Source organism: Carettochelys insculpta, chromosome 9 (genome assembly GCF_033958435.1).
Source record: "Carettochelys insculpta isolate YL-2023 chromosome 9, ASM3395843v1, whole genome shotgun sequence".
NCBI classification, from domain to species: domain Eukaryota; kingdom Metazoa; phylum Chordata; order Testudines; family Carettochelyidae; genus Carettochelys; species Carettochelys insculpta.
Genome location: NC_134145.1, coordinates 24943688 through 24967609, shown reverse-complemented (window position 1 = coordinate 24967609; position 23922 = coordinate 24943688). Strand labels below are relative to the sequence as shown.

At 45.3% G+C, this 23922-nt stretch overlaps 2 protein-coding genes across 7 annotated transcripts in view; one reads left to right on the top strand and one right to left on the bottom strand.

Annotated features, from left to right (window-relative positions):
* The window catches only part of MIGA1 (mitoguardin 1), a 55134-nt gene extending 54392 nt beyond the window's left edge, over positions 1–742 (bottom strand). For 2 of the 3 annotated variants that reach the window (XR_012646607.1, XM_075003169.1), the window contains exon 1: positions 546–731. The gene's annotated coding sequence lies outside the window, so the exon portion shown is untranslated. Of the gene's footprint in view, positions 1–545 lie in introns of all 3 variants that reach the window. The other variant, XM_075003170.1, reaches the window with a different exon arrangement.
* A 197-nt stretch (positions 743–939) lies between these two features.
* The window catches only part of USP33 (ubiquitin specific peptidase 33), a 91243-nt gene continuing 68260 nt past the window's right edge, over positions 940–23922 (top strand). Inside the window, exons 1-5 of one of the 4 annotated variants that reach the window (XM_075002194.1) lie at positions 940–1107; positions 7710–7804; positions 10580–10711; positions 13206–13259; positions 15241–15303. In XM_075002194.1, the coding sequence (XP_074858295.1) occupies positions 10631–10711; positions 13206–13259; positions 15241–15303 (198 nt within the window). In that variant the 5' untranslated portion in view covers positions 940–1107; positions 7710–7804; positions 10580–10630. Of the gene's footprint in view, positions 1108–1372; positions 1647–7709; positions 7805–10579; positions 10712–13202; positions 13260–15240; positions 15304–23922 lie in introns of those variants that run through there. The other 3 variants (XM_075002195.1, XM_075002193.1, XM_075002196.1) reach the window with 3 other exon arrangements.

Below are 23922 nucleotides of genomic sequence, written 5' to 3'. Positions count from 1 at the left end.
AGGGAACTGGCTAATAGGGAGCTGTGGCCAATACGGGGAAAGGCTACGGCAAACAGCTGGGGAACAGGATCAGCAGGGAAAGCTAATGCTTTTGCTGCTGCCTCTCCGTGCAGCTGCTGGCTGCTTGCCGCGTTCTCCCCATACGGAGACAGACAGAGAAATTTCTCTCTAGCCTGAACCAGGCACTCAGCCCTGGACTCGGTCTCTGGGATGCGCTTCCCGGGGAAGAACCGTCCTCACCCCAGCCCCCGCTCCCAGAGCCCTGCCCCTAAGCCTCGCAACGCGCTGTCGGAGGACACAGTCTGGCACGCCTCAGGCTTGACTCCCTCTAGCTTAGGACCCCGGTCTGGGTGTTCACAAGGAACCCCACTTAACACCCAGCGCTCCTCTCCCCGCCGGGCAGCGTCTAGCCCCTGTGCCGCCAGGGCCGGGCCACGCGGGGAGCTCACAGCGCAGCGTACGCGCTGCACGGGATCGGTCCCCCTAGGGCAGGGACAGGCGGGGCGGGAACACAAGGGGAGGGGCCGGTGGTGAGCCTCACCCACCTTCCCAGTCGCGCGAAGAAGCGGCAGTCAGCGAAGGGGCGAACGCACAGCGTTCCTCCGGCAACGCCTCGCGTTACTGGCCGGGGATAAGCACAGCAGCCTCCAGCCTACCCCACCGGATCCTACAGCGCACCTCCCGCCGCTAGGAGACAGGCAACAGGTCCACTTCCGGTGTCACAGAAAGAGCCGGGCACGGCGCAGCGGCTCTACCCACACCACGTGGGTAGCACTCTGTGAGTCGGCCACCGCCATCTTTGTGCCGGGCGAACCTGTTTGTGTGTCAGAGAGGTACGCCCGTGGCCGCCATCTTTGAGCAGGGCGAAGCCATGTGACTGTGGGGCGGGGAGAGCGGCCCGCCGCCATCTTTGTGCGGGGCCAAGCAGTTTGAATGTGTGCGAGACGCACCCTGCGCTGCCATCTTTGTGCGGGGCGCTCCTCCCTGTGTGGGGCAGAGCGGCTGCAGCCGGCGAACTAGGCAATAGGAAGCGGAAGAAGCCGCCGCTACGGAAAGCGAGAGAGGAGCGAATAGCTGAGTCTGTGGGAGCTAGGAACCGCGGACAAGGTAAGATCGCGAGTTGTGAGGCCGGGGCCCGGGCGCCTCTTCCTTTCCTCTGCGGTAACCTCCGCATGTCGCCGGCTCTGGAGGCTAGGCCCTGCCAGGAGGCGACTCTCCTGAGGCCGCCTTCCCTCAAATGGGCGGGTGGGCGGAGCGGCCCTTCCCTTCGCTCCCGGCTGGGCTCTGACACCACCGCTTCCTCCAATCCCTGGCGGTGCCTCGGGTCCGGCACGCCCCCTCCCCCCCTGGACAGGGGCCCTAGGGGTGAGCCCCGGTCGTTCCCGGCAGTTCCCACCGGCGGGGCTGGCTCCTCTCTGTAACAAGCGAGAGGCGCGCGGGACGGGGCTTGTGCTCCGCGGCAGGCGGGAGCGTGCGGAGCGGCCAGCTGCAGCTGCGGGTTTGGCCGCGGGTGTGCTGTGTAATGGGCCTGCTCGGCGCTGCTGCCCGCTCCCAAGCGCTCGTCCGGCTAGGTAGCTTAGAGCCCCAGGCCGCGCTCCGGCACCACAAAGGAGGGGTCGGGGTAGCGCAGCGTGGGAACGCGGCTGGTAAGAGAGAGAGAGGGGTGGGTGGTTCTGAACTTCGTCTCTCCCTAAACGGAGATTTTCTCTTTCAGTAAAGCTGTCATGTAGCGAGTAGCTGTCATAATGGTATCTTCGGAGCCCCCCCCCCCCCCCCCCGCTTGAATTATTACTGCTCTGGATGCGAGATACATAGACCTTTGGCAGTATTTGCCAGGGATGTAGATTTATTTGCGGTGGTCATCCTTAAACTGTGTGGAGACAAACGTATGTAAGATCTAATCGAATAAAGAGATCAGACTGCATGGTTGGACACAGACACATTTCTCTTGATCCTGATACTTGTAAGCAGTGCTGTGCAGTAGGTAAAATGTGCTAAATAAATACTGCAGTATAATATGTATTTTGAAAATCAGTCTGAACTTCTACATATTGAATGGCTCCAAGCTAGTGAAAACGTCAGAGAATTGTTGTGGACGGCTCATCATACTATGTTGGAAATTTTAATAAAAAAAAAAAAAGAAAGAAGTAAATGAGTTTGTTGGATATCTCAGATGAGGAAAATGAAACGTGATTTTATACTGAGACTGTATGGTCTCATTTTAAGTGTGGTGTTATTTTGGGTTTCTTAATGAGAGAGCCCAGAAATTCCAAGAACAATGAAGGGAAATGAAAACGTTTTGCCTGTGAAAATGCTAGTTGCTTGGAGTGAGTTTTGTATCTCAGAGCAGGGATAATATTTTCTTCTGTTCTTCTCAGTGTTATTGCTGGCAGTGGATGATATTTTGGCGGTTTTTCTAAATAAGAGTGGAAAAGTAGATTTTTTGTGTCTGGGCTGATAGGATAGTTGTATTGACATTCTTTACACTTAGTGAAGTGGGGGAGGTTACAAAAGATATAATTTACTCTTGGGAAGAAGAATGTTAGTTTGTAAAGCATAAAGTGAAAATACAAGATATTTACCTTTTGGTCATCTCTCTCAATGTAGAAACAAAGATGCCCAAAACTGAAAATGCGTGTGAAAAGCAACATGTGCAATTTATAGCCAGGAGGAGAACTTTCCAAGGAGCGGATGTAGACATGGACCATAGTCTAGTGATTGCAAATATCAAGATGAAACTCAAGAGAAGTGTAAGCCACAGTTTAAGAAAAGAAGAGACATGGTGAGGAAGAAATAGGGAATGTGTACAGAGCAGCGCTTAGAAAGAAGATTAGGAATGTGGCCACAGAGAAAGACCTAGATAAGAGAGTCAAATGGATAGCCATAGTGATAGAAGAAGCAATTGAACAGGCTGTTGCAGAAAAAGAGAAGATCAATAAGAAGTGGATTATGCAGGAGACACTGGAGATGTCCAAGAGGAGAGAGCATTGAAGATCAGGAGGGATGTTTCTGAGAGGGTGGAACAGCAATATAGGGTGAAATTCAACAAGGTAAGGAGAGTGGGCAGAAAGGATATGGGGAAACGGATGTAGTAGCAGTATGAAGACATAGAGAAGTGTTACAGCAAATGTAAGACCAGGAAGGTGTATAAGATGATTAGGAATATTAATAGAAAGTGGCAGCTGAAGCAGATGGTGATCAAAGAGGAGAATGAAGAGGTGCTGATGAGCAAGGAGAAAATTGTACAGTGACGGACGAGCCATTGCACTGATCTGTACAAAGCACAGTTGGCCTCGAGTGTCTCAGAGAGACAGGTCGAAGAACTGAAAGATATCTCCTCTGAGTACTGACAGTGAGATCAATATTTCGAAGGAGGAAGTAGAAAGAGCGGTGAAATAAGATAATGGGAAAGATGATTAAATATGGCGGAGAAAGTACAATTCAGGAAATACCCCATGTAATGTAGCATAGAGAGTAGGGAGGGCATCTAAGGAATGGACAAGATCCATGCTTGTGACAGTACACAAGAAAGGAAGTGCATTGGAGTGCAAGAACTACAGAATGGTTGCCCTAACGAGTCATCTAGGCAAGGTGCTGCTGCTGATACAGTCAGAGAGACTAAGATCGCAAATAGAAGAACATCTAGTGGGTGAGCAAGGGGGGTTCAGAAAAGATAGAAGTATCATACATTAGATATTGGCATTAAGATTGATAGCGGAGAAAGCTTGACAAAAGAACAAGAATATCTGCACTTGCTTCATTCATTCATTCATTTATTTATTATAAGGTATTTGGCAGTATAGATCAGCAAGTGAGTTGAGCTGTGTTGGAGTCATACGGCGTGGATAGCAGACTGATATGGTTGTTGAAGGATATCAATGACAAAGCGGAGGCAGCAGTGAGAACTGCAGAGAGTTGGGAAGTTAGTTTAGAGTGTGTTGGGGTATGAGACCAGGAGATCTGATATCTCCAAGTATCTTTATTACTCATCTAGACAGAGTGATCGACAAGATCAAGGGAGAAGTAGAAGGGATATCTGTGCATGGGATAAGAATTAACTATATCATCAGTGAACCTGAAGTTGTTATCATTGAGGAAGAAGGGGAGAAGCTAGTGAAAACAGTGCAGGTACTAAAAGAGGAAGGAAAGCGGTATGGGTGGATTATGAACATCAATAAAAACAATGGTATTTGGAGATTAGGAATTAGGAAGGAAGATTGGTGTAGATGGGGTGGAACTAGAGAATGTAGATAAATTGACGTATCTGGGGAGCAACATAATGTCTGATCTAGACTGTAAGATGGAAATAACTACTACAGTAGTGAAAGCATGAGTAAGTTTGAAGGTGAGGGGTAAGATCTGAAAACCAAAGCAATTAGTTTAGGAACAAAGCTGAGTGTCTTGAAAACATGTATTCAGCAGCACGTTGTATGGATGTGAGACATGGGTGATAACGAGAGATTCAAAGAGAAGAATATTGGCGATTGAGAGGAATTGTTAGAGAAAGATCCTGAGAACGGGATGGATGCAAAAGGTCACCACCAAGGAATTATATAGGAAGATACGCCAGAAAGAGAATTTAATGCGGTTTGGACATATTTGCAGAATGAAAGACGAACAAAAAATCAAAACATTGGTGTTTGGCATAATGGGCAGTTCAAATAGGAGAGGCAGACCCCACGGAGAACAGGTAGATGATATAGTAGATTGGTGTGGAGCTAGTCTACAGAAACTAAGACTGGATGGGGAAAGATGGAAGGAAGTAGCGAGAGAGGCATCAGACACCAATGGGCACTGAGCCCATGGTTGTTGATGATGATATCAAGACATAGTGTAGCAGGATTTTGAAAACTGCATAGTTTTGTTAGCATTTATCATATTGTATATACACACACATAGTTATTTGATAGAAGAATCTACAAATTTTGAATAAATAAAGAAATTTGACACTATTTAGACACACAAATACAGGTTGAACTTCTCTCGTCTGGCACCCTCAGGAGCTGACTGTTGCCAGATGAGCAAATTTGCAAGATGATGGGAGGTCAGTATTTTCTAGCACATTACCAAGAAGTGGCTGCTGTGGAGAGGCCTGGTCAGAGCAATGAGTAAAGAAGAGAATCTCAGATCCTATATTTTGGCTAGATTAGAAAATGGGAGGTGGGAAGGGAGAGAAAAATAGAAAAAGGGGAGGTGAGCAAGGAGGATGCGTTGGTTTCTTGGCCACAGGGATAAAAGGAAAGCCAAGAAGGAATTAATTTTGTTGAAAGAAAGAGAAAAACCTTTTTAATGCATTTATAGGAGGGTGTAACATTAGCGTGGTGTTCCGTGTATAAGCCAGTAACTGCTGTCTGGTGCTACAGGAGGCCATTCATCATAGATGGACATAAGGGAGAATGTAGCAGCAACGAAGGGTCCTGTGGCACCTTATAAACTAACAGAAAAGTTTAGAGCATGAGCTTTCGTGAGTTAACTCACTTCTTCAGATGCACAAGTGAGTTAACTCACGAAAGCTCATGCTCTAAACTTTTCTGTTAGTCTATAAGGTGCCACAGGACCCTTCGTTGCTGCTACAGATCCAGACTAACACGGCTACCCCTCTGATAAGGAAGAATATAGATCTTAATGTTGTTGATTCCAGGTTGCTCTTTCATACAGGCTGCATATAGAAAAGTAGGAGCTGATCTTGTGGTTTTGGATTAACTGTATGAAAGGGTCAGCTGAATTCCTCAATTTTTGTTTGTTTGGTACTGCAGGTTGGCTGTGAGGTGCAAGGTTCCAGACGTTTAAAGTGTCTCAGTAGTTGCAAATCCAGTAATATAAGATGAACTCTCTGCTGCCTTGCTTTGTGTTACATGGAATGACTTCAGAAATCTTACTGCATAAAATAATTAAGCCATTAGGCCTTATGAATCCATTATACCCTTTTTAAGTGAAGCATTTGTGTTAGTTAATCTTCATCATTGAAACAGTACGGATGTTATCCACCAGTGTAGGCTTTACTCAGAACGTAGCCAGCCATTTCTAATGCTTTTGTAGGGCTTCTAGTAAGTGCAAAATGAAGCCTGCTTTTCTGCTACCCCTTTCATATACTCAGTGGCTTTCTTCTTTTTAGCTTGAGTTCGTTAATGTTAAAGGAAATTTGGAAAGATTCACCATTTTGAAAATTTTACTTCAGGGTTTATCTAATTTTAAGAAAATGCGTAAGAGCAGAATTTATCATGGTTTTTAAACATGAAAAGCCCAGTTACATTTATATTAATTTTGATCCCGGAAAGCATTTTCAGTGCAGTATTTGGCAGGAAAATGAAAATTATTATGCAAATAGATTCTTGGTTAAATAATTTGAGGAACAGTTCTGTAGTTGAGCTTGCTCTTGGATGAGACTTTTTTATTTCTAATTACTAGTCCAGCACTAGGCCTTGGAAACTGTGTGTGCAGGTTTGCTTTCTTATACATTTCTATTGTGTCAAGTCGCATTTTGATCTAGAAAGTAATTGTTCATAATTTTCCTGCTCAATTACTCAATGTTAACTTTATTGAACTATAACATTTTCAAAAGGTCTTCTCTGTCAAAACTAAATGCTTCTTACACAGTTGTTGTGTTGTCTCCCAACATACTGCTTGTGGTAGCACGTGTAGCTAATATCAAAAGTATTTCATGATTCCACATTCAAGAGGAGCTAAAATTGCCCAGATAGGAAGAGCAAATACTGAATTTAGAAATAAAAGCTTTTGATATTAACCCTGCTCATTTAATTGTTGATCCATAATATAGTTTTTAAAAAGTGTCTTTCTATTGGAGGCATCTTTGTCATACATTTAAAATATAGTTTGGTAAAACATAAAAGCAGCACTTTTTCCTCCTCCTGTAAGCCAGAGATAACCAAAGATTAAAGCAAACCCAAACAGTGCATTACTTCATTTACAAATAACTTAACTTTTAATGGGTAGGATAGTGTTGCAATCAATGGTGATTTTGAAGGCAAGAAAAACAGGAAGTTGGGTGGGATTGGGTTTGAGGTAGAAACTGGAAGGGTTGTTTGGAAGTTGCTTCAGTAGGTAAGTCTCTGAGCAGATCTGTGTTTAAGAAGTTGTCCTCTCAGCTGCATTGCTTATGTATGTTTAAAAAAAAAAATCCAGATTCCTGAGCGCCTCTTGAGGTTGCGTTTTTTGTTGTTGGTGAATTTCTCATTGCCAATCAGACGCAAAGGGAGCCCAGCCAAACACGATATAAATATCACAGTTTTCATCTTCAACTTTCCTCTTTTTTTGAAGCCATACCAACCTACTTTAATTATGCCAATTTTATTTCATGTTTAATTCCAATTTTCTTTTACTTAAAATGTGTGCCCTTCACAGCAGGAGTGCCGCAAGCTTCCTTACCCTTTCAAAATCAAGACTTTATCTGCATTTTGATTGTATTGCTAATAGTTTGATATCCCACAATTCACTGCACATATTAAAGGAGGAGTTATTCAATGTTTCAAGATCATGTTGTTTGTTGTTTAGATATGAATTGTTCGTTGTTGGGCTATTAGACATTCGCTGTTTGTTGAAAATCAGGAGGTTTTTGTTGTTATTTTTTACTTTGCAATTATAGCATTGGGAGCCACAAATAAGTCCTTAAAGAACCGTGTGTGGCTCTGGAGCTGCACGTTACAGACCCCTACCCAATGGTAACAGAAGAACCCTTTTCTTCACTATAGGGCAGCTGAGCCCCTGTAGCAGTTTAAAGTGTGGACGTGACAAGAGAGAGGTCAGCGGGCAAGATGCAAATTTAGGAAGCATTGAGATAGATAAGGTGAGTGAAACCATGAGATGCGTAGATTCCATAAAGTAGATTTTGGAGAAAGAGAAGCTGAGGGATGCCAACTTACCTGAGCTGCAGAGAAGATGAGAAGATGCTGAGGGGGCAATTGACAATGAAGTTGAAGAACCAGAGGAGCATAGACCCATAAAAACCAGTCGGGGAGAGAGAATGGAGGTTTGCTTGATAAATGATGTTGAAGACAGCAGATACATTAAGAATACAAAGAATAAAGGAGTGCATCTGTGAAATAATTGGAAATATTTAATTTGAGAGTTTGGTATAGGTGATTCATTCTGGAAAAGATTGTAGAAAGCCTTGGTGGAGAGGACATATACACAGTATGTTCCAGGATTTATTAGCAATACAATCAAACCACATATACAGTTGGAAGAAATCAGTTGACAAATCACATGGAAGAAAAAGATGGTAGCTCTTTGAGCAGTGTTGGCCATGAGAAAGTTCTTAAGTCACCAAAGTAAAGCTGTTAGGCTGCACACACTGTAGCCCAGAGTTTCCTGGGGGGTACGTAGAGGTCTTTGCAGGTATATGAACTCCTTCTAGGTATTTGTTTAGTACATAAAAAGCACTAGCAAAGTCAGTACAGATTAATATTTCATAAAGGTAATGACTTGTTGATTTTACTCTGTTTACTGTATAACAAAATGTGAGAACAATATTTATATTCCAGTTGATTTATTTTGTAATTATGTGGTAAAATGAGAAAGTAAGCAACTTTCAAGTAATAGCATGATATGACAGATATATTTTTTTCCCTTGATTGTGTAAGCAGGTTGTTTTTAAGCAAAGTGAAACTTGGGGTACACAAGACAGTTCAGAATCCTGGAAGGGGTTTTGTCATCTGATAGATTCAAAGCCACTTCTGTAGATAAAACATATATACCCTGTGTTTCAGAAGGAATAGAACTAAATTGAGTTGTTTGTTTTCCTTTCTGATGCAAAAAATTTAGGTATATCTATGCAACCTCCAAATAGTAGTTTTAACTGACACTGGCTAGGTGAACTGGTTTAAGATGGCCGAAGTATGCTTCTAACAAAAGATTTTGTATACAGTCTGTTCATCCCTCGTGTGCATCCTGGGGACCTGTCTGATCCTGAACCAGGCAATTTGAGGGACCAGGGAGGTCCATGCTAACTACTCTGTGGCTGGCTGTAGGGCTCTGCTCTGGCAGCAGCAGAAGGGCCAGCACTGACAAGAGCCAGAGGAGGGATTCTTGGGGGGAAGAGGCCGGGGCATGGGGGTGCACCAAGTCGCATAACTGTCAGGCTGCACTCCTGGCTCCTGCTGTTGGCTGCAGGGCTGTGCTTCTGGGTCCCAGCCACAGGACTCCACAACCACCCCGCTTCTGCCTCCATTGGTCCCCTCCCGCAATCCCCACTTTGTCAATGTTAACTCCTCTGGGGCTGCTGGGTGGGGGCCATCATTATTCCAGTGGTGCTTAGTGTTGGAGAAGAGGAAGGATAACAGAGCCTGCAGCCAGGAGCACAGCCTCACAGGGCTCTGCAGTCACCCAGCCTCTTCATCCATGCCCCTGCCCCTGCTCCTCCTTGAGCTTGAGTGCCACAAATGAACTATATGAGTTGCTTGGGAAACACTGGGAGGGCAGGAAGGAGTTTCTGAGCATGGGGCTGGATTTTTCTTTGTAAGTGCCCCAGCCAGTACTATATATGTGGGACTGCAGAAGTCCACACTATAAAAGTCAGCCTGTATTTGATATTAAACCAGCATTGCAGCAAAGAAAATGGAAGTCTGTCAAAGAACTGAAGGAAAGAGTGCTGTACTGCATGTGACACTTTCTTGACATTCAATATACCTGGTTTGGTGTATATGTCACTTTCAATAAATGAGATGAAGATAAAGTTTTCTATATCTGTTTCTTTCTCCTTTAACAAGGGAGTAAAATACTCCTGTAACCAACGAGCTGGAAGCTGTAATCATATCATAGTTTGCTAAGATTCCTATTCTAGGTGTATACAGTTTGTATTGGATTAGAAGTGTTCAGGAACATTTTTGCATGCCATGGCAGAGGTGAAACAGTAATAAGGTTCTTTCCTTATTGTCCTGTGTGAGGGAGTATGACTTCACCTACACTGGCCCTGTTGCTTCCACAGTAGCAGGCTTTCATAGGTCTATGCCTCAAAGGCTATGTCTACACTAGCCCAAAACTTTGAAATGGTCATGCAAATGGTCATTTTGAAGTTTACTAATGAAGCGCTGAAATACATATTCAGCACCTCATTAGAATGCTGGCAGCCACTGCACTCGAAATTGATGTGGCTCGCCGCCGCACAGCTCGTCCAGACGGGGCTCTTTTTCTAAAGGACCCCACCAACTTCGAAATCCCTTTATTCCTATCTACTGATAGGAATAAGGGGATTTCGAAGTTGCTGAGGTCCTTTCAAAAAGGACCCCTGTCTGGATGAGCTGTGCAGCAGCGAACTGCGTCAGTTTCAAAGTGCGGTGGCTGCACTATCTATTTTAGTGCAGGCTTGTAATTTAACTGATTCAGTTATATTTAATTTTATATATTAGGTTATTTTCCATAAAAAGCTGCTTGTAATCATTTTAAAATACGTTATGTACATTTTCTATTTTTTTTTTATTTAACTCAACAGCTAATAGGATTGTCCTGGTTTATATTTATAAGATTAAATGTATACTGCAGCTCTGGTAAATGTCTAATATTGCTGCTTAGAAGAATAAAATTTCTTCAGCTTATACTTAATTTTTTTATTACTGTCTTTTAGGTATTGCCTCATCTTAAATGCTATAGGAGCTAGAAAACTACTGCTATTAAAATGTCGGCTCTCAGCAGTGATTGCCCACACTTGGAATCAGTTGGTGAAATAACAAAGGAAGAATTGATACAAAAATCTCATGTGAGTTTCAATTCTTTTCTTGGTTCCCTGGGGGTTTAAAATCAGTTGTGTATTTTAGCTGCAAGGCTTGTCACTAGTGGATCGACAAATTATTATTTGTGCAACACATTTAAGTGGTAAATGTTACTGTGGACAAAATATATAGGGTAAAATCTTTAAGTTGCAATTTGCAACTTAATGTGATCAAGTTCTGCCATTGAACAGAAGTGACAAGCAGAATGGACCTGATTAAGCAATAAAACTAGTTGTTTTTAAATTATTTAAAGATGAATAATTCTATATCAAAACTATCAGCTATCTATCCTGTTTCAAAGTTTCTGTGCCTCTTTCATAGGATGGACTGTATTTTAAGACTTTTGGGTCTGGCTTCTATTCATGAATGTACAGACTGCTTCTCTTTTAATTTGTAATCCTGTAACATTTCTGTAGGGACTACAATTGCAAAGATGGAAAAGTAACATAACAAAAGAATGTGTTACATTTTAGTTTACATTTACATTACATTTACATTACATTGTATTACATTACATTTAGTTTACATTTTAGAGAAAATAAGGAGCAGAAGCTAGCACTCTGTGACCAAGACCAACCAGCTCTCACTTTTCCGGGTGTACAGCCAGCTCTCACTTGGTTCAAGGACCACAGTTTGAGAACCTCTGCTGTATCTAACCTTTGGTTTCTACCTCCTTAAACACAGAAGCTGAAACTTTTAACAGTTCATAACTAGTGGCTCTGAGGTGGAGAAGGACTCCAACTTCTTCTGCTTTATATATATTTTCTTAAACTGAAAATACAATATTTGTGTTCTTGTTTCTCTGTTCAGAAGCATGGCTCTCCTGTGCTACTACCAACCTTCCTATTTAGTGTTTGTGATTTTTAGAAAAGTCATGCTTCTATGTTAAAGGAAAGACCAAGCTCGGAAGGAACTTGTTTTTTAAAGTGATTACCAGTGTTGGTCAGTGTGACCTTGAAAGCATGACGGATGGGGGTGCTTGGGATGGGCTCCAGGACTGAGGTTGCTCAAGCCCACCTGAAGCTTCCTGCTTGCCATGCTGCTGGGGGCGAAGGCACTCAGGCATCCACAGCCAACCCCACTTCCCTCCCCCACACTGAGGCAGCGCTGCTGTGACTGAGCACCTGGAGCTGAGCTGAGTCCACCTCTGCAATGCTGTCCTGGGAGCAGAGCCAGAGGCCATTGCAATGCTCTGCTGGAGTGCCTAGGGTATGCTGGTTGTACTGATGCCCCTTTCACACCATTCTTCGGTCACTGCTCCAGAAAAGCGACAAGTGGCACATTGGGGGTATTCACGGGTTTTCCAGGGGATACTCAATCTAGATCATTTTTCCTCAACCCGAGGGTTGTGACTCCTGGGCTGGGTGGGGGACGGAGGAGATGGATGGGATTGTCTCAGGATGGGCTTGGGGGGATTGCAAGCGCAGTGCTTATGCTTGGGGTTACAAGCAGAGCTATTGCATGGAGTCCAAAGCCACAAGAACAATGAGAAGTGCTGTGGCACCTGATAGCGTAACAGAAATATTGGAGCATCAGCTTTCATGGGAGGGACCCGCTTCTTCAGATGCAAGGCACAAGGGCCATCTGAAGCTAAATTACAGTGCTTCAGCTCTGGGCAGTAGGGCTGAGGCATCAGTCCCACTGCCTGGAACTTCTGCTTCACGCAAAGTTTGCAAGTGAAAAATAGGTTCAGGTATCACACTGCAATGTAAGTACAAGATGTGTATCGTTATTGATTTTTAATAACTATGGTAAAACTGAGAAAGTAATAAATCTTTCAGTGATAGCATACCACAACACTTGTATGTCATTTTTTAAATTAATGTGAAATTGGGTATGCAAGAGAAACTATATTACTGAAAGAGATATAGTAGTGTGGAAAGCTTGAGAACCATTGCTTTAAGTAAACATTTTCTCAGCTCTTCTTTGAACTCTCTCCAATTTTGTCAACATTCTTAAATTGTGTGGTCATACCTATACCAAATACAGAGGCAAAATGACCTCTCTGCTGCTACTCAAGAGTCCCCAGTTCATGCCTTCAGGATCTCATTAGCTCTTTTGGTTACAGCATCCCACCAAGAGCTCATGTTCACCTGATCATCACAACCCTTAAATCTTTTTCAAAAGTCAGTGCTTCCTGTAAGCATGGCCTATATTCTTTGTTCATAGAGGTATATGTTTATATTTAACCATATTAAAACTCATATTGTAAGTTTGGTGAAGTGGGCAGAAGAAATCCAGATTGATCCAGATTGCTGTGAATCAGTGAATGACCTGTTCTCCATCATTTACTATCCCCCCCACTCTCTTCTTCCTCCTCTCCCCACTCCCATTTGTGTCATCTGCAAACTTTTATCACCAATGATGACTTTGGTTTTTTTTTTCCCCCCAGGTCACTGATAAAAATGTTAAATTGTGTGCTAAGACACAATCCCTTGAAACTGGATTAGCAAAATAATTCCTTATCTACATTTTTAACAGGGCACTTGTCAGGACTGCAAAGTTAGAGGACCAAACCTTTGGGCATGCTTAGAGGTAAGGATGACCTACTGCGGTATGTGTGATAGAACTTGGTCTTTTTCTAATGAAGCTATAAAGATGTGCAGCATTTCCTGCAAAAGTAGTTATTATGAATTTAATTCTTAACCATTACTTGATATCATACCAGCTTTTAGCTCCCAAATTATTTGCTTTGTAACAAGTCAAGACTCAGACATGCATTTTATAACTGAAAATGATCATGTGTTTAAGAATGAAATTTTACTGTCTGTTCACTAACCTTTCTGGGATCCTTTTTTACTCTGCTCCCTCGTAATGGATGAGGCAAGGTGGTTAAATTATGTTGAGATATATTGCTGATTTATCCTTCAAGCTGTTGGCTAAAAGGGGAGTGGGATTTCCAGATTTTTAAAAAAAATTAAAGGTGAGAATGTTGCTTCTGATTATTCATATCTCTGTGATAAGAGGGGAAGTGCAGCTGAATCAACTGCAAAATGTTACTGGCAGTACTTCAGGTGTGCAGATCTACCTCAGCAGGGGTTTTCAACTCCTCTGCAAGCTCAGATGCATATCTCATGTTTCAGCCCAGATCTGAGTGCTGACATGACAATGAGACCAGTATGTATGTGCTAAAATTGCTTTCTACCCTTTCTTCGAGAGAGAATCATGATTGCAAAAAAAAATAATAGGTTTTTCTATTCTTTCCCTCAGAAATGCTGGCTGAAGTATTGTACAATTTCTCATTAAGCTATTACTTTTAGGTACCAAATTGTATCTTGAGAAAGCTTTGAGGAGGATACCTAAGTGGAAGGATGAAAATGGCACCTGGAAAAGTCACATAACTAGAAGGGGGTGAAAAGAGGACCAGGCATTTACTAAAGAAAAATCATTTTTGTTAGTTTTAAAATTAGATGGACTTTAATCTCTAACACTTGGACATTTATTGAATAATTTAATTTCCTACTAATATTTCCATAGGGTGATATTATAAGACATTTAAAAGGAGATGTCATGGTGTGATATTTCCTCCTCTTGGATGGTTTGGCCCCTTGCCTTTCCCTTTGTGCTTAGCCAAGCACCCAGCACATGGTGAGATCCCAGCATGACAGGAACTTTGTGCCTCATTACTTAACCAATACCTATGGTTGGCTTTTATAAATGTGTGATATTGAAGTTTTAGAAAGCAGCTATTGCAAACATTCAGGACTTCAGCATTTAGTATCAATGCCCAAGTGGCATTTATGTATATTTGTTTATGTACATAAACAGTATGTACAGATTACTTCATGCTCGTGTTTGGTGCTATGGAAATGAATGATTGCAATGTCTTGAGGCTTGTATTGTATTCACAACTTCAAGTTCGCATTCTAGCTCAGCAAACACTTGTTAAATCAGAACTGTGAGAATAGAATTAGTGAACTATAAATACACTGCATTTTGTAATTCAGATATTGCACAAATATGGAATGTTGGTGGCTGTTAGCCTTCAAAGATAATAAATAGGTAGTTTATTAAAAAAAAAAAGGTCAGGTGGTTAGTAGACGTGTGCATATAAATATACACTGATACTAAAATGCTTGCCTCTATATCAAAATTGTTCATATTCAGGGTGTCAAACTGAACTAAAGATCCCAAACAGTGCATGCAAAATTGATAGTGGCATTTTTACATTTCATGAATTTTTCAAAATACCTTTGCTTGCTTATATTAAAAAACAAAGTGAAAAGAGCTGAAGAGAAGACGTCTGCCAAAAATGTTGTATCTAACCCCACCCTCAAAATCAAGGAGAGTCGGTGGAAGATAGTCACATTCTCAGTTTGCTTTATTGTGGTGTTTATTGCATTGGTTACATTGCATGAAACCTGGCTCACGACAGAATCTTGCTAATATATGGTAGTGTGAATTAAAACTGCATTTTGAAGTCTTATCACTTTGTTCTGTTGGTTTGTTTGACAACTCACTAAAAAGAATTAGAATGTACTGCACCAGGGTGATTTCTGATATTTTCATTTGACAGGATAGATGTTCATATGTTGGTTGCGGTGAATCCCACATAGATCACAGTACCATACATTCTCAGGTATGTGTATAATATATGTATCTATGGTTTCATTCCAGTTTTTTTTCAGCAAGGGTCTCTCCATTAAATTTATACAAGCCCTTTATGCTTGAAAAGCAGCTTTTTTCCCTCAACTGATCGAAGGGAGGAGGGTACGGTATAGTTAAAGAATATTCTTGTTGTTTTTGACTAGTGTGGTCAGGTCATATACTGAGTTGACATTTTCCTTGTTGACAGTTCCTCCTTGCCATTGGGGATCAGGTCTAATTCATTTGGGGGTCATGTGTTTATAATGTAATTATACAGCTACATAATTATTCATCTTTCAACTTACAGCACAGTTGTGCTTCACAACATCAGATGACCCAGGTGTCTTACATGGGAGTTAACAGTGAAGTTTAATGATGCTCTTTTAGGTTAACTGTTTCATTGCTGATCATTTTAACCAAAACACTTTGTCACTGTTGGATGTAGAGACTGGTAGTAGGTCTTTGTGAAGTTGGAACAGTTAATTACTACAATGAAGGATGAGGCATTTTGTCTCCCTGGTGCAAGATCCTGCTTCTCCTTGATAATTTCTGTAAAGCATCTTTCTACATGAAACATACAAATCTGCATAAAATACATTGATCTGAATGTTGAAATTAATAGCAAGGACTAATTCAGAAAAAGGGGGAAATCAGTACTGCTTAGTTCAGGATTCCTGATGCGTAATTTAGGTCTAATGTGGTACTTAACTCTCAGAGGCTAGTTGGTAGTTCCTTCCACTCTTAACAACACTGCATTTGGAGGCTTTACTAAATTCTTGTTTTTATTCGGACCTATATAAACAAATAGGTATGTTGTTCCATATAGGTTATTTCATCCTAGGTATGAAAGCTTCAATTTAATTGTCTGCACTCTAAGGGTACATCTACACTGTAGTAAAACGACTACTGACTTGTAACTAGCTGGTCAGCTAACTTGTCAGAGCTCACAAATCTGTAAAATTGAAGAGTAAGCTGTTCAACTGTGGACTGGAGCCTATACTCAAGGACCTGGTGGGGGTGCAGTTTCAGAGTTCAGGCTGCAAGCTTCATGTCTTCACTGCCTGTGGTTTTCATCCCTAAAGGACAAGCTGCAGAAGTCTGAGTCAGCTGACCTAGGCTCTGAGACTTAGTGACAGATTTTTTTTAATTGAATTATAGACATGTCCTCATGCACAGTGAAATAACTATAAGGTGTCTGATACAGCTGATGTGCAAGTGAAACAAACATAAGAAGGGCTACAGTGCCAGTGGGTCCTACTTATGGTCCATCTAGTCTGGACAGTGGACAGTGCCATTTGCATCAGAGGAAATGATCAGAATAGGGCAATTCTGAGTGTCCAAAAATAAGCGTTTCTCTGATAAACTTAGCGTGGACATTCTGGACGAGGCCAGCAAGCAGACGCAGTATGAAAAGGATTCATGACAAGTGCAAGGGCACAGTAACAGGCTGCAGAGCACAATGACAGAATTGTAGTGTATGAGAAGACACTGGCAATGTGATTTATGATGCAGGAACATTGCTTGAGGAAGGAATCTAGAGCTCAGTGAAAGGACTTGTTTGGGAGGCTGCTTGTGGGAATGACCTAAACAGTAGAGGATCCTGCTGTTCCCCCCACAACATCCTGTATTTTCTCCATGATTCCATATGCTGGAGATAACAAATATTTTGGACAATTCTGTGTTGGGTTGTTTCAGCAACTGTGATTGAACGCTACTGCAAAGGACATATATGTGCCACTGCAGGCCTCTACCCCTGTGCAGTGACATCAATCAATGAAAGTGCAAGATGGGAAAAGGAGAACTGGTTTTATTACTGGTTTTACAACTGGTGGTTTATTACTACACTCATCATTCATTAAATGAGTATTTCACTTACAAGTATTCACTTAAATGAGGGACACATTTACTTACCGTAGTTCACTCTACCAGTGACGTCCCCCCACTAATATGTGGCTAATCCCCTCCCCGTGGCTGCAACCTGCCCTAGTGTGACCTCCCACCCCCTGCTGGCCCCACAGCCCCTACCCACGGCAGCCTGAACCCCGACTTCCGCTGGCCCGCAGCAGCCTCATCCCCTGCTGGCCCCACAGTGCCTACCTGTGGCAGCCTGAACCCCACCCTCTGCCGGCCCTGTGGCAGCCTCCCAATCTCCCTCCCCCCCCGCCAGCCCCGTGGCAGCCTGACTTCCTCCCCCTGCCAGCCCCGCAGCAGCCTGACCCTCCTCCCCAGCCGCCAGCCCCGCAGACTGGCTCTGTGGCAGGCTGGCCCCACGGCCCCAACTCATAGCAGTCTTAACCTTCCCCTGCCCTGGCCCCACAGACTGGCCCCACAGCAGCCTGACCCCTGCCTCCGCTCCACTGGACCACACACCCAACCTTCAGCAGCCTGAACACCTCGTGGACCCAACTGGCCACCAGGTTTTTACCCTCCCTCCCACTCATGGCCCTAAACTGCCCCCAGCCTTTAAACTCCCTCCTCCCACCACAAAACCAAGGTTCACTTACCTTCCAAAAGCAGCACCGCATGCTGCCACTCCTTCACAAGCTCTAGGAACCAATGAGAGACTTTTATGTGTATTCTAATGAGAATTTAGTGTCTCTCTTTAGAGTTTTCACCTACGAGCACAAAGTTGGGAACCAGTTGTGCTCATAGAGCAAGGGATGAGTGTATTGTATTACTAGTGTAATGACAGCTGGCCTGCCTGACAGTGCTTTAGCGTTGTTTTTTAATAATACTACCACATTCAAATAAAGGCTTTTATTGTATTAAAATTTCCTATCACTGCATCCCATCAAATAGTGTGTATTTTGAAAAATAAATGAGGCACAACTGGGAAGTTGAAACAAAACTTGTGTTAATTATTTTCAAACTTGTGTGCTTAAACAAATGCATATCATTTATTTAACTATTTGTGGATGTTTTCTATATTTTTAAATATTGATTTAAACTATACACAGAACATATTGGTGCCGCCTTTGCATTTTGTTAGTTCTGTGGAGAAAGTATTCTTAAAATGAACAATGTTCTGAGTCGTCATATGAGGCAGCTGTAACATGAAATATATGGCAGAATGTGGGTGAAACAGAGCAAAGAGTTCAGTCACAAATATAATTAGGGCTTTTAAAAAAAAAAAAAGCATCATCACCATGGAAGCATGTGCTCTGGAATGGGTGGCTGAAGTGTGAAGGGGCTTACAAATATTTAGTATATCTGGCACAGAAATAGTTTGCACTGTGTGATGCAAAAGTATCATGCAAATACCTGTTTTCACTTTCTGATGACACTGTAAATAAGAAGAGGGGATCAGAGTTGTTCAACCAATCGCTATGTGACAAGGTAAGGCTGGGGGGGGTGAGAACGAGAGGGGAAAAGTAGGGTTGACAAATGTCCTGGGCCAGTTGGGGCCATCTGGTCCCACTTAAGCCTGCTTTTAAAAGAATCCTCTGTCCAGTAAGGCTGGGGGGAGGAGAGTGATAGAAGAGGTAATAGAGGAGAGGATGGAGAGTGAGAGGAGAGGAGCAAAATGAGTTTGTCTAGCAGCACCAGAGGAGGAGAGGAGTGCTCACCTGCAAGGGGCTAAGGTCCCTTCCCAGGGGGCCCTGAGATTTGGTGTAAGGCCAAGTGGGCTGACCACACAGGAGGAGCCAATCCAGGAGGGAGAACATGCTGCCGCTGCCGCTGCCACTACCTGGAGGAGTTACGGTGGACAGAAGTCGTCTGGGGAAGTGGCCCAGGGAAGAGCTGCCATGTTCATAATGAGGGGAACCCTCCCCCACCAATAGCAGCCACAAAGAGTCCCTGGGCCGGAACCCAGAACGAGTGGGTGGGGCCCGTGTTTCCCTCAGACCACCATCTTCTCCTCCCCACCATCTCAAGAAGGGCAATGGTATTCTGGCTGTGGGGTTAGGGGACTAAACAGAGGCCTGGAGCCCAGGAGCGAGGCTAACCTTGCCACATGTGGTGTCAGAGTGGGATTGGAGTGCTGCTGTAAGACCCTGCAGCAGACCCACCTAGAGGAACTCAAAGAAAAAGAGAGATGGAAGATGTGGTGAAAGCCCTTGTACAAGCCACTGCAGCGCAGCAGGAGGCCACCCAGGCCTATGCAGCTACCCAGCAGGAGGCCTTATGGCTACAGCAAGAGACTAACCAGCTGCTCATGAGCCAGGCAGCCCAGGACTGAGCCACCCTTGGAGAGATTGTAACACAGCTGAAAGCCCTGACTGCCCAGGTGCACGGCTTAGATGGGACTCGACCCCTGCGTGCTAGCCACTACCTCCAGAAAATGGCAGGCGAAGATGATATAGAAGCATACCTTTTGGCCTTTGAGACGACGGCTATACGGGAAGGCTCTCCCCGAGACCAGTGGGCCAACATCCTGGCCCCATTCCTCCGTGGAGAGGCCCAAAAGGCTTACTTTGATTTACCTGAGGGGGTGGCTGCAGATTATGCCCAGCTGGAGGCCAAGATCCTGACCCAGACTGGAGTGACAATGGCCGTCAGAGCCCAGAGGTTCCACTAATGGAAGTACCAGGAGGGAAAAGCTCCAAGGGCCCAGCTGTTTGCTTTAATCCACCGGGCCAGAAGATGGCTACAGCCCAAAACTTATGGCCCAGAGAAGATCCTGGAAACCATTGTGTTGGAGCGGTGCATAAGGAGGTACCACCAGACCTTCAGGGATGGGTCTACCAGAATGACCCATCCTTGTACAATGAAATGGTGGCTCTCGTGGAGAGACAGTCAACAACTGGAACTCTCACATGGCCCCTTGTGGAAGAAGCCTCATGGGGCAAGCGGTCCCCTCTGACTCCATGGGCCCAGCCATTGGAGCCCCTAGGCAGGGTTGGGGGCAGGAGAAAGGAGAGGGGGGCCAACTGGATGTCCCCAGGGGACTTGGGGTAACAGAGGAGGAGGATGCAGGGGTGAGACATAGCAGCCCCAAGGAAAGGCAGATTCTCGACGTGGGGTATAAGTGTTATGCATGCGGGTAATTGGGGCACATAGCAGTCCACTGCCCAAACATGGACAAGCCCATGCAATGCAACTGTGGGGATCGGGGGGGGTCTCTGCAGCCTGATAGATGTGGTGGGCATCACGATAGCCCCCACCGGTATACCCAGCCAGTGAAAATGAATGGTGTGGAGACTACAGCTCTGGTGAACTCAGGGAGTGCCCTTACATTGGTCTCAGGGCAGCTGGTGGGGCAAGACCAGATTACCCAAGCCAATCGCACAGGAATATCCTGTGTGCTTGGGGATTTGTGTTATTACCCGGTCATCCTCATGCAAATAGAGTTCCAAGGAAAAGTCACAAGAGTGACAGCAGAGGTGGTACCAAGGCTCCCCTACCCAGTGGTGATTGGATGGGACTCCCCTGGCTTTGGCAGTCTGTTGCCCATGGAGGGAGGGAGAGTAGAGATGTCACCCCTGATCTTCCATGAGTTCTCCCAGGACTTCTTTGCTGCACCTGGGAAACCATGGGAGTCAAGGCGTGAGAGGAGGGCAACCAAACAGCTGGGTACCCAAATCCTGTCCCAGAACGTGGGACCAGCCCTGGTAGGGGAAGAGGCTGAACCCACAGGGGGGAGGGCAACCCAAGGGATAGAGGAGCCCAAGGCTGGGCCCGGTACTATGGGGTCCCCGGGGCCAGAAGAAGAGGGAGCTTCCCCCGAGCTTGAATATAGGGTCCTCCCTCCCAACTTTTGCACGGGAACAGGCCAAAGACCCGGTATACCGAAATATATGTCAGGAGATAGTGGAGGTGAATGGGGTACCTGTGGAGGAAAGAGTCAAAGGTCAGGGCCCCTACTATATAATCAGGGGAGATGTACTATACTGTGTAGGGAAAGTACAAGACCAGCCGGTGGAGCAACTTCTGGTGCCCCAAAGACATCCAGAGGGCAGTGATGGACTTAGCCCATAGCCATCTCTTTGGGGGTCACCTCGGGGTTGAGAAGACCCTAAACCAGATCTTGCGGAGGTTCTTTTGGCCTGGGGTATACGTAGAAATCTGGCGTTTCTGTGCCTCCTGCCCTGAGTGCCAGCTGCATGGACCGCAACCGCATCTGAGAGCCCTGTTGGTGCCCCTATCCATTATTGAGGTCCCCTTTGAGCAGATAGCTATGGATCCAGTCGGCCCACTGGAGAAGTCAGCCCAAGGACACCGGTACATCTTGATAGTCCTGGACTATACCACCTGATACCCGGAGGTGGTACCCCTATGGCACGCTCACTCAAAGTCCTTTGCGAGGGAGCTAGTATACATGTTCACCAGAGTCTGAATCCCCCAGGAGATATTAATGGACCAAGGTACAGCCTTCATCTCCAAACTGATGAAAGATTTATGTGCATTGCTCCACATCCAGGCCCTGAGGATGTTGGTATACCATCCACAGACAGATGCCTCGTTCTACGGTTCAGTCACACCCTCAAAAGCATGATCTGCAAGATAGTGAGCCGGGGTGGGAGAGGCTGAGATGCCCTGCTCCCATACCTAATGTTTGCCATATGGGAGGTTCCCCAGGCCTCCACAGGGTTTTCTCCATTCGAGCTATTGTATGGGCGGAACCCCCGAGGCATCCTGGACCTCGCCAAAGAGACTTGGGAAGAGCAACCGAACCATAGGTGCAGTATCATTGAGCACGTGCTCCAGGTGAAGGACCGGATCACCAAGGTTATGCCCATCGTCCGGGAGCACCTGGAACAGACCCAAGAAGCCCAGCAGGCATAGGGTGACCGTCCGGAAATTCAGTGTAGGGGACCGGGTGATGGTATTGGTTCCAATGGCTGAGAGCAAACTCCTAGCCCGGTGGCAGGGCCCCTGTGAGGTAGTTGAGGCCATAGGGGAAGTAAACTACAGGGTAGGACAACCAGATTGCCGGAAGACTGCACAGATCTATCACATTAACTTACTAAAACTTTGGCAGGACTGGGAAGGGCAGCTGATTGCCCTGAGCGTGTTGATGCTGGAGGAAGACCAGGAGAGACAGGTGGGAATCTCCCCAGATCTAAGCACCGATCAAGGGTGGGGGAGGTCCTTGACGTGTTGAAACAACACTCAGATGTGTTTTCAGCAAACCCTGGACAAACTGCAGAGGTGGAACACCACATTGTCACTGACCCAGGGGTGAGAGTGCATGCGAGACCTTATAGACTCCCAGAGGCCAAACGGGAGGAGGTCCAAAGGGAGGTGCAGAGGATGCTGGAACTGGGCGTTATTGAGGAGTTTCACAGCCAGTGGTCCAGCCTGATTGTCTTAGTGCCTAAGCCAGATGGCAGCCTCCGTTTTTGTAACAATTTCAGAAAACTTAAATGAAGTGACCACATTTGACGCATGCCCCATGCCCTGTATTGATGAACTGATAGATTGGTTGGGGAAGGCCTGCTTCCTGTGTACCCTTGACCTGACCAAGGGATACTGGCAGATTCCCCTGGCCCACGGAGCCAGGGAAAAGACAGCCTTTTCCTTCCCAGAAGGCCTTTACCAGTACACTGTCCTCCCATTTGGGTTACATGAATCCTCCTGACAGACCTCACAAAAGCCCGTGGCCCTGACATGGTGAACTGGACCTCAGTGGCCGAGGAGGCATTTCTGGATTTAGAAACAGACCTGGGTAGTAACCCAGTCTTTATTGGCCCAGATTTCAAGAAGGAATTCTTACTACAGACTGATGCTTCTAATGTGGTCTTGGGAGCCGTGCTGTCCCGAATGGTCATGGAAGAACAACACCCCATCCTAGATCTGAGCTGCGAGCTCTTTCCCAGAGAAATTATGCCACCATTGAAAAAGAGTGTCTTGTGGTGAAACAGGCAGTGGAAAGCTTAAGATACTACCTCCTCGGACAGAAGTTTACCCTTGTCACGGGCCGTGCGCCCCTACAGTGAATGCACAGAAACAAGGATAGGAACGCAAGAATAACCCGATGGTTCCTGTCCTTGCATCTGGTCCACTTTAGAGTGCAGCTTAGGGCCGGGGCCCAGCATGGGAATGCCAATGGCCTGTCCTGAGTACACTGTATGCCATCCCCGGGAGCCCAACCCTGTGGTGTTGAGCTGGGGAGGAGGATGTGACAGGGTAAGGCTGGGAGGGAGTGAGAATGAGGGAAAAGCAGGGCTGGCAAACAGAGTGTGAGCAGCTGGGGAGGAAGCCGCCCTGGGCCAATAGGGCCAGCTGGTCCCACTTAAACCTGCTTTTAAAAGAACTCTTTGCCCAGTAGGATGGGGGAGAGGAGAGTGATAGAAGAGGTGATAGAGGAGAGGATAGAGAGTGAGAGGAGAGAAGCAAAAGGGGTTTTTCTAGATGCACCAGAGGAGGAGAGAAGTGCTCAGCCACAAGGGGCTAAGGCCCCTTCCCAGGAGGCCCCAAGATTCGGTGTAAGGCCAAGCGGACTCACCACACAGGAGGAGCCAAATCAGGAGGGAGAATGTGCTGCTGCCACTACCTGGAGGAGGTATGGTGGGGAGGAATTATCTGGGAAAGTGGCCCAGGAAAGAGCTGCCATGTTCATAACGAGGGGAGCCGTCCCCCACCACAAGCAGCCACACAGAGTCCCTCGGCCGGAACCTGGAATGAGTGGGTGGGGCCCGGGTACCCTCCAGACCACCATCTCAAGAAG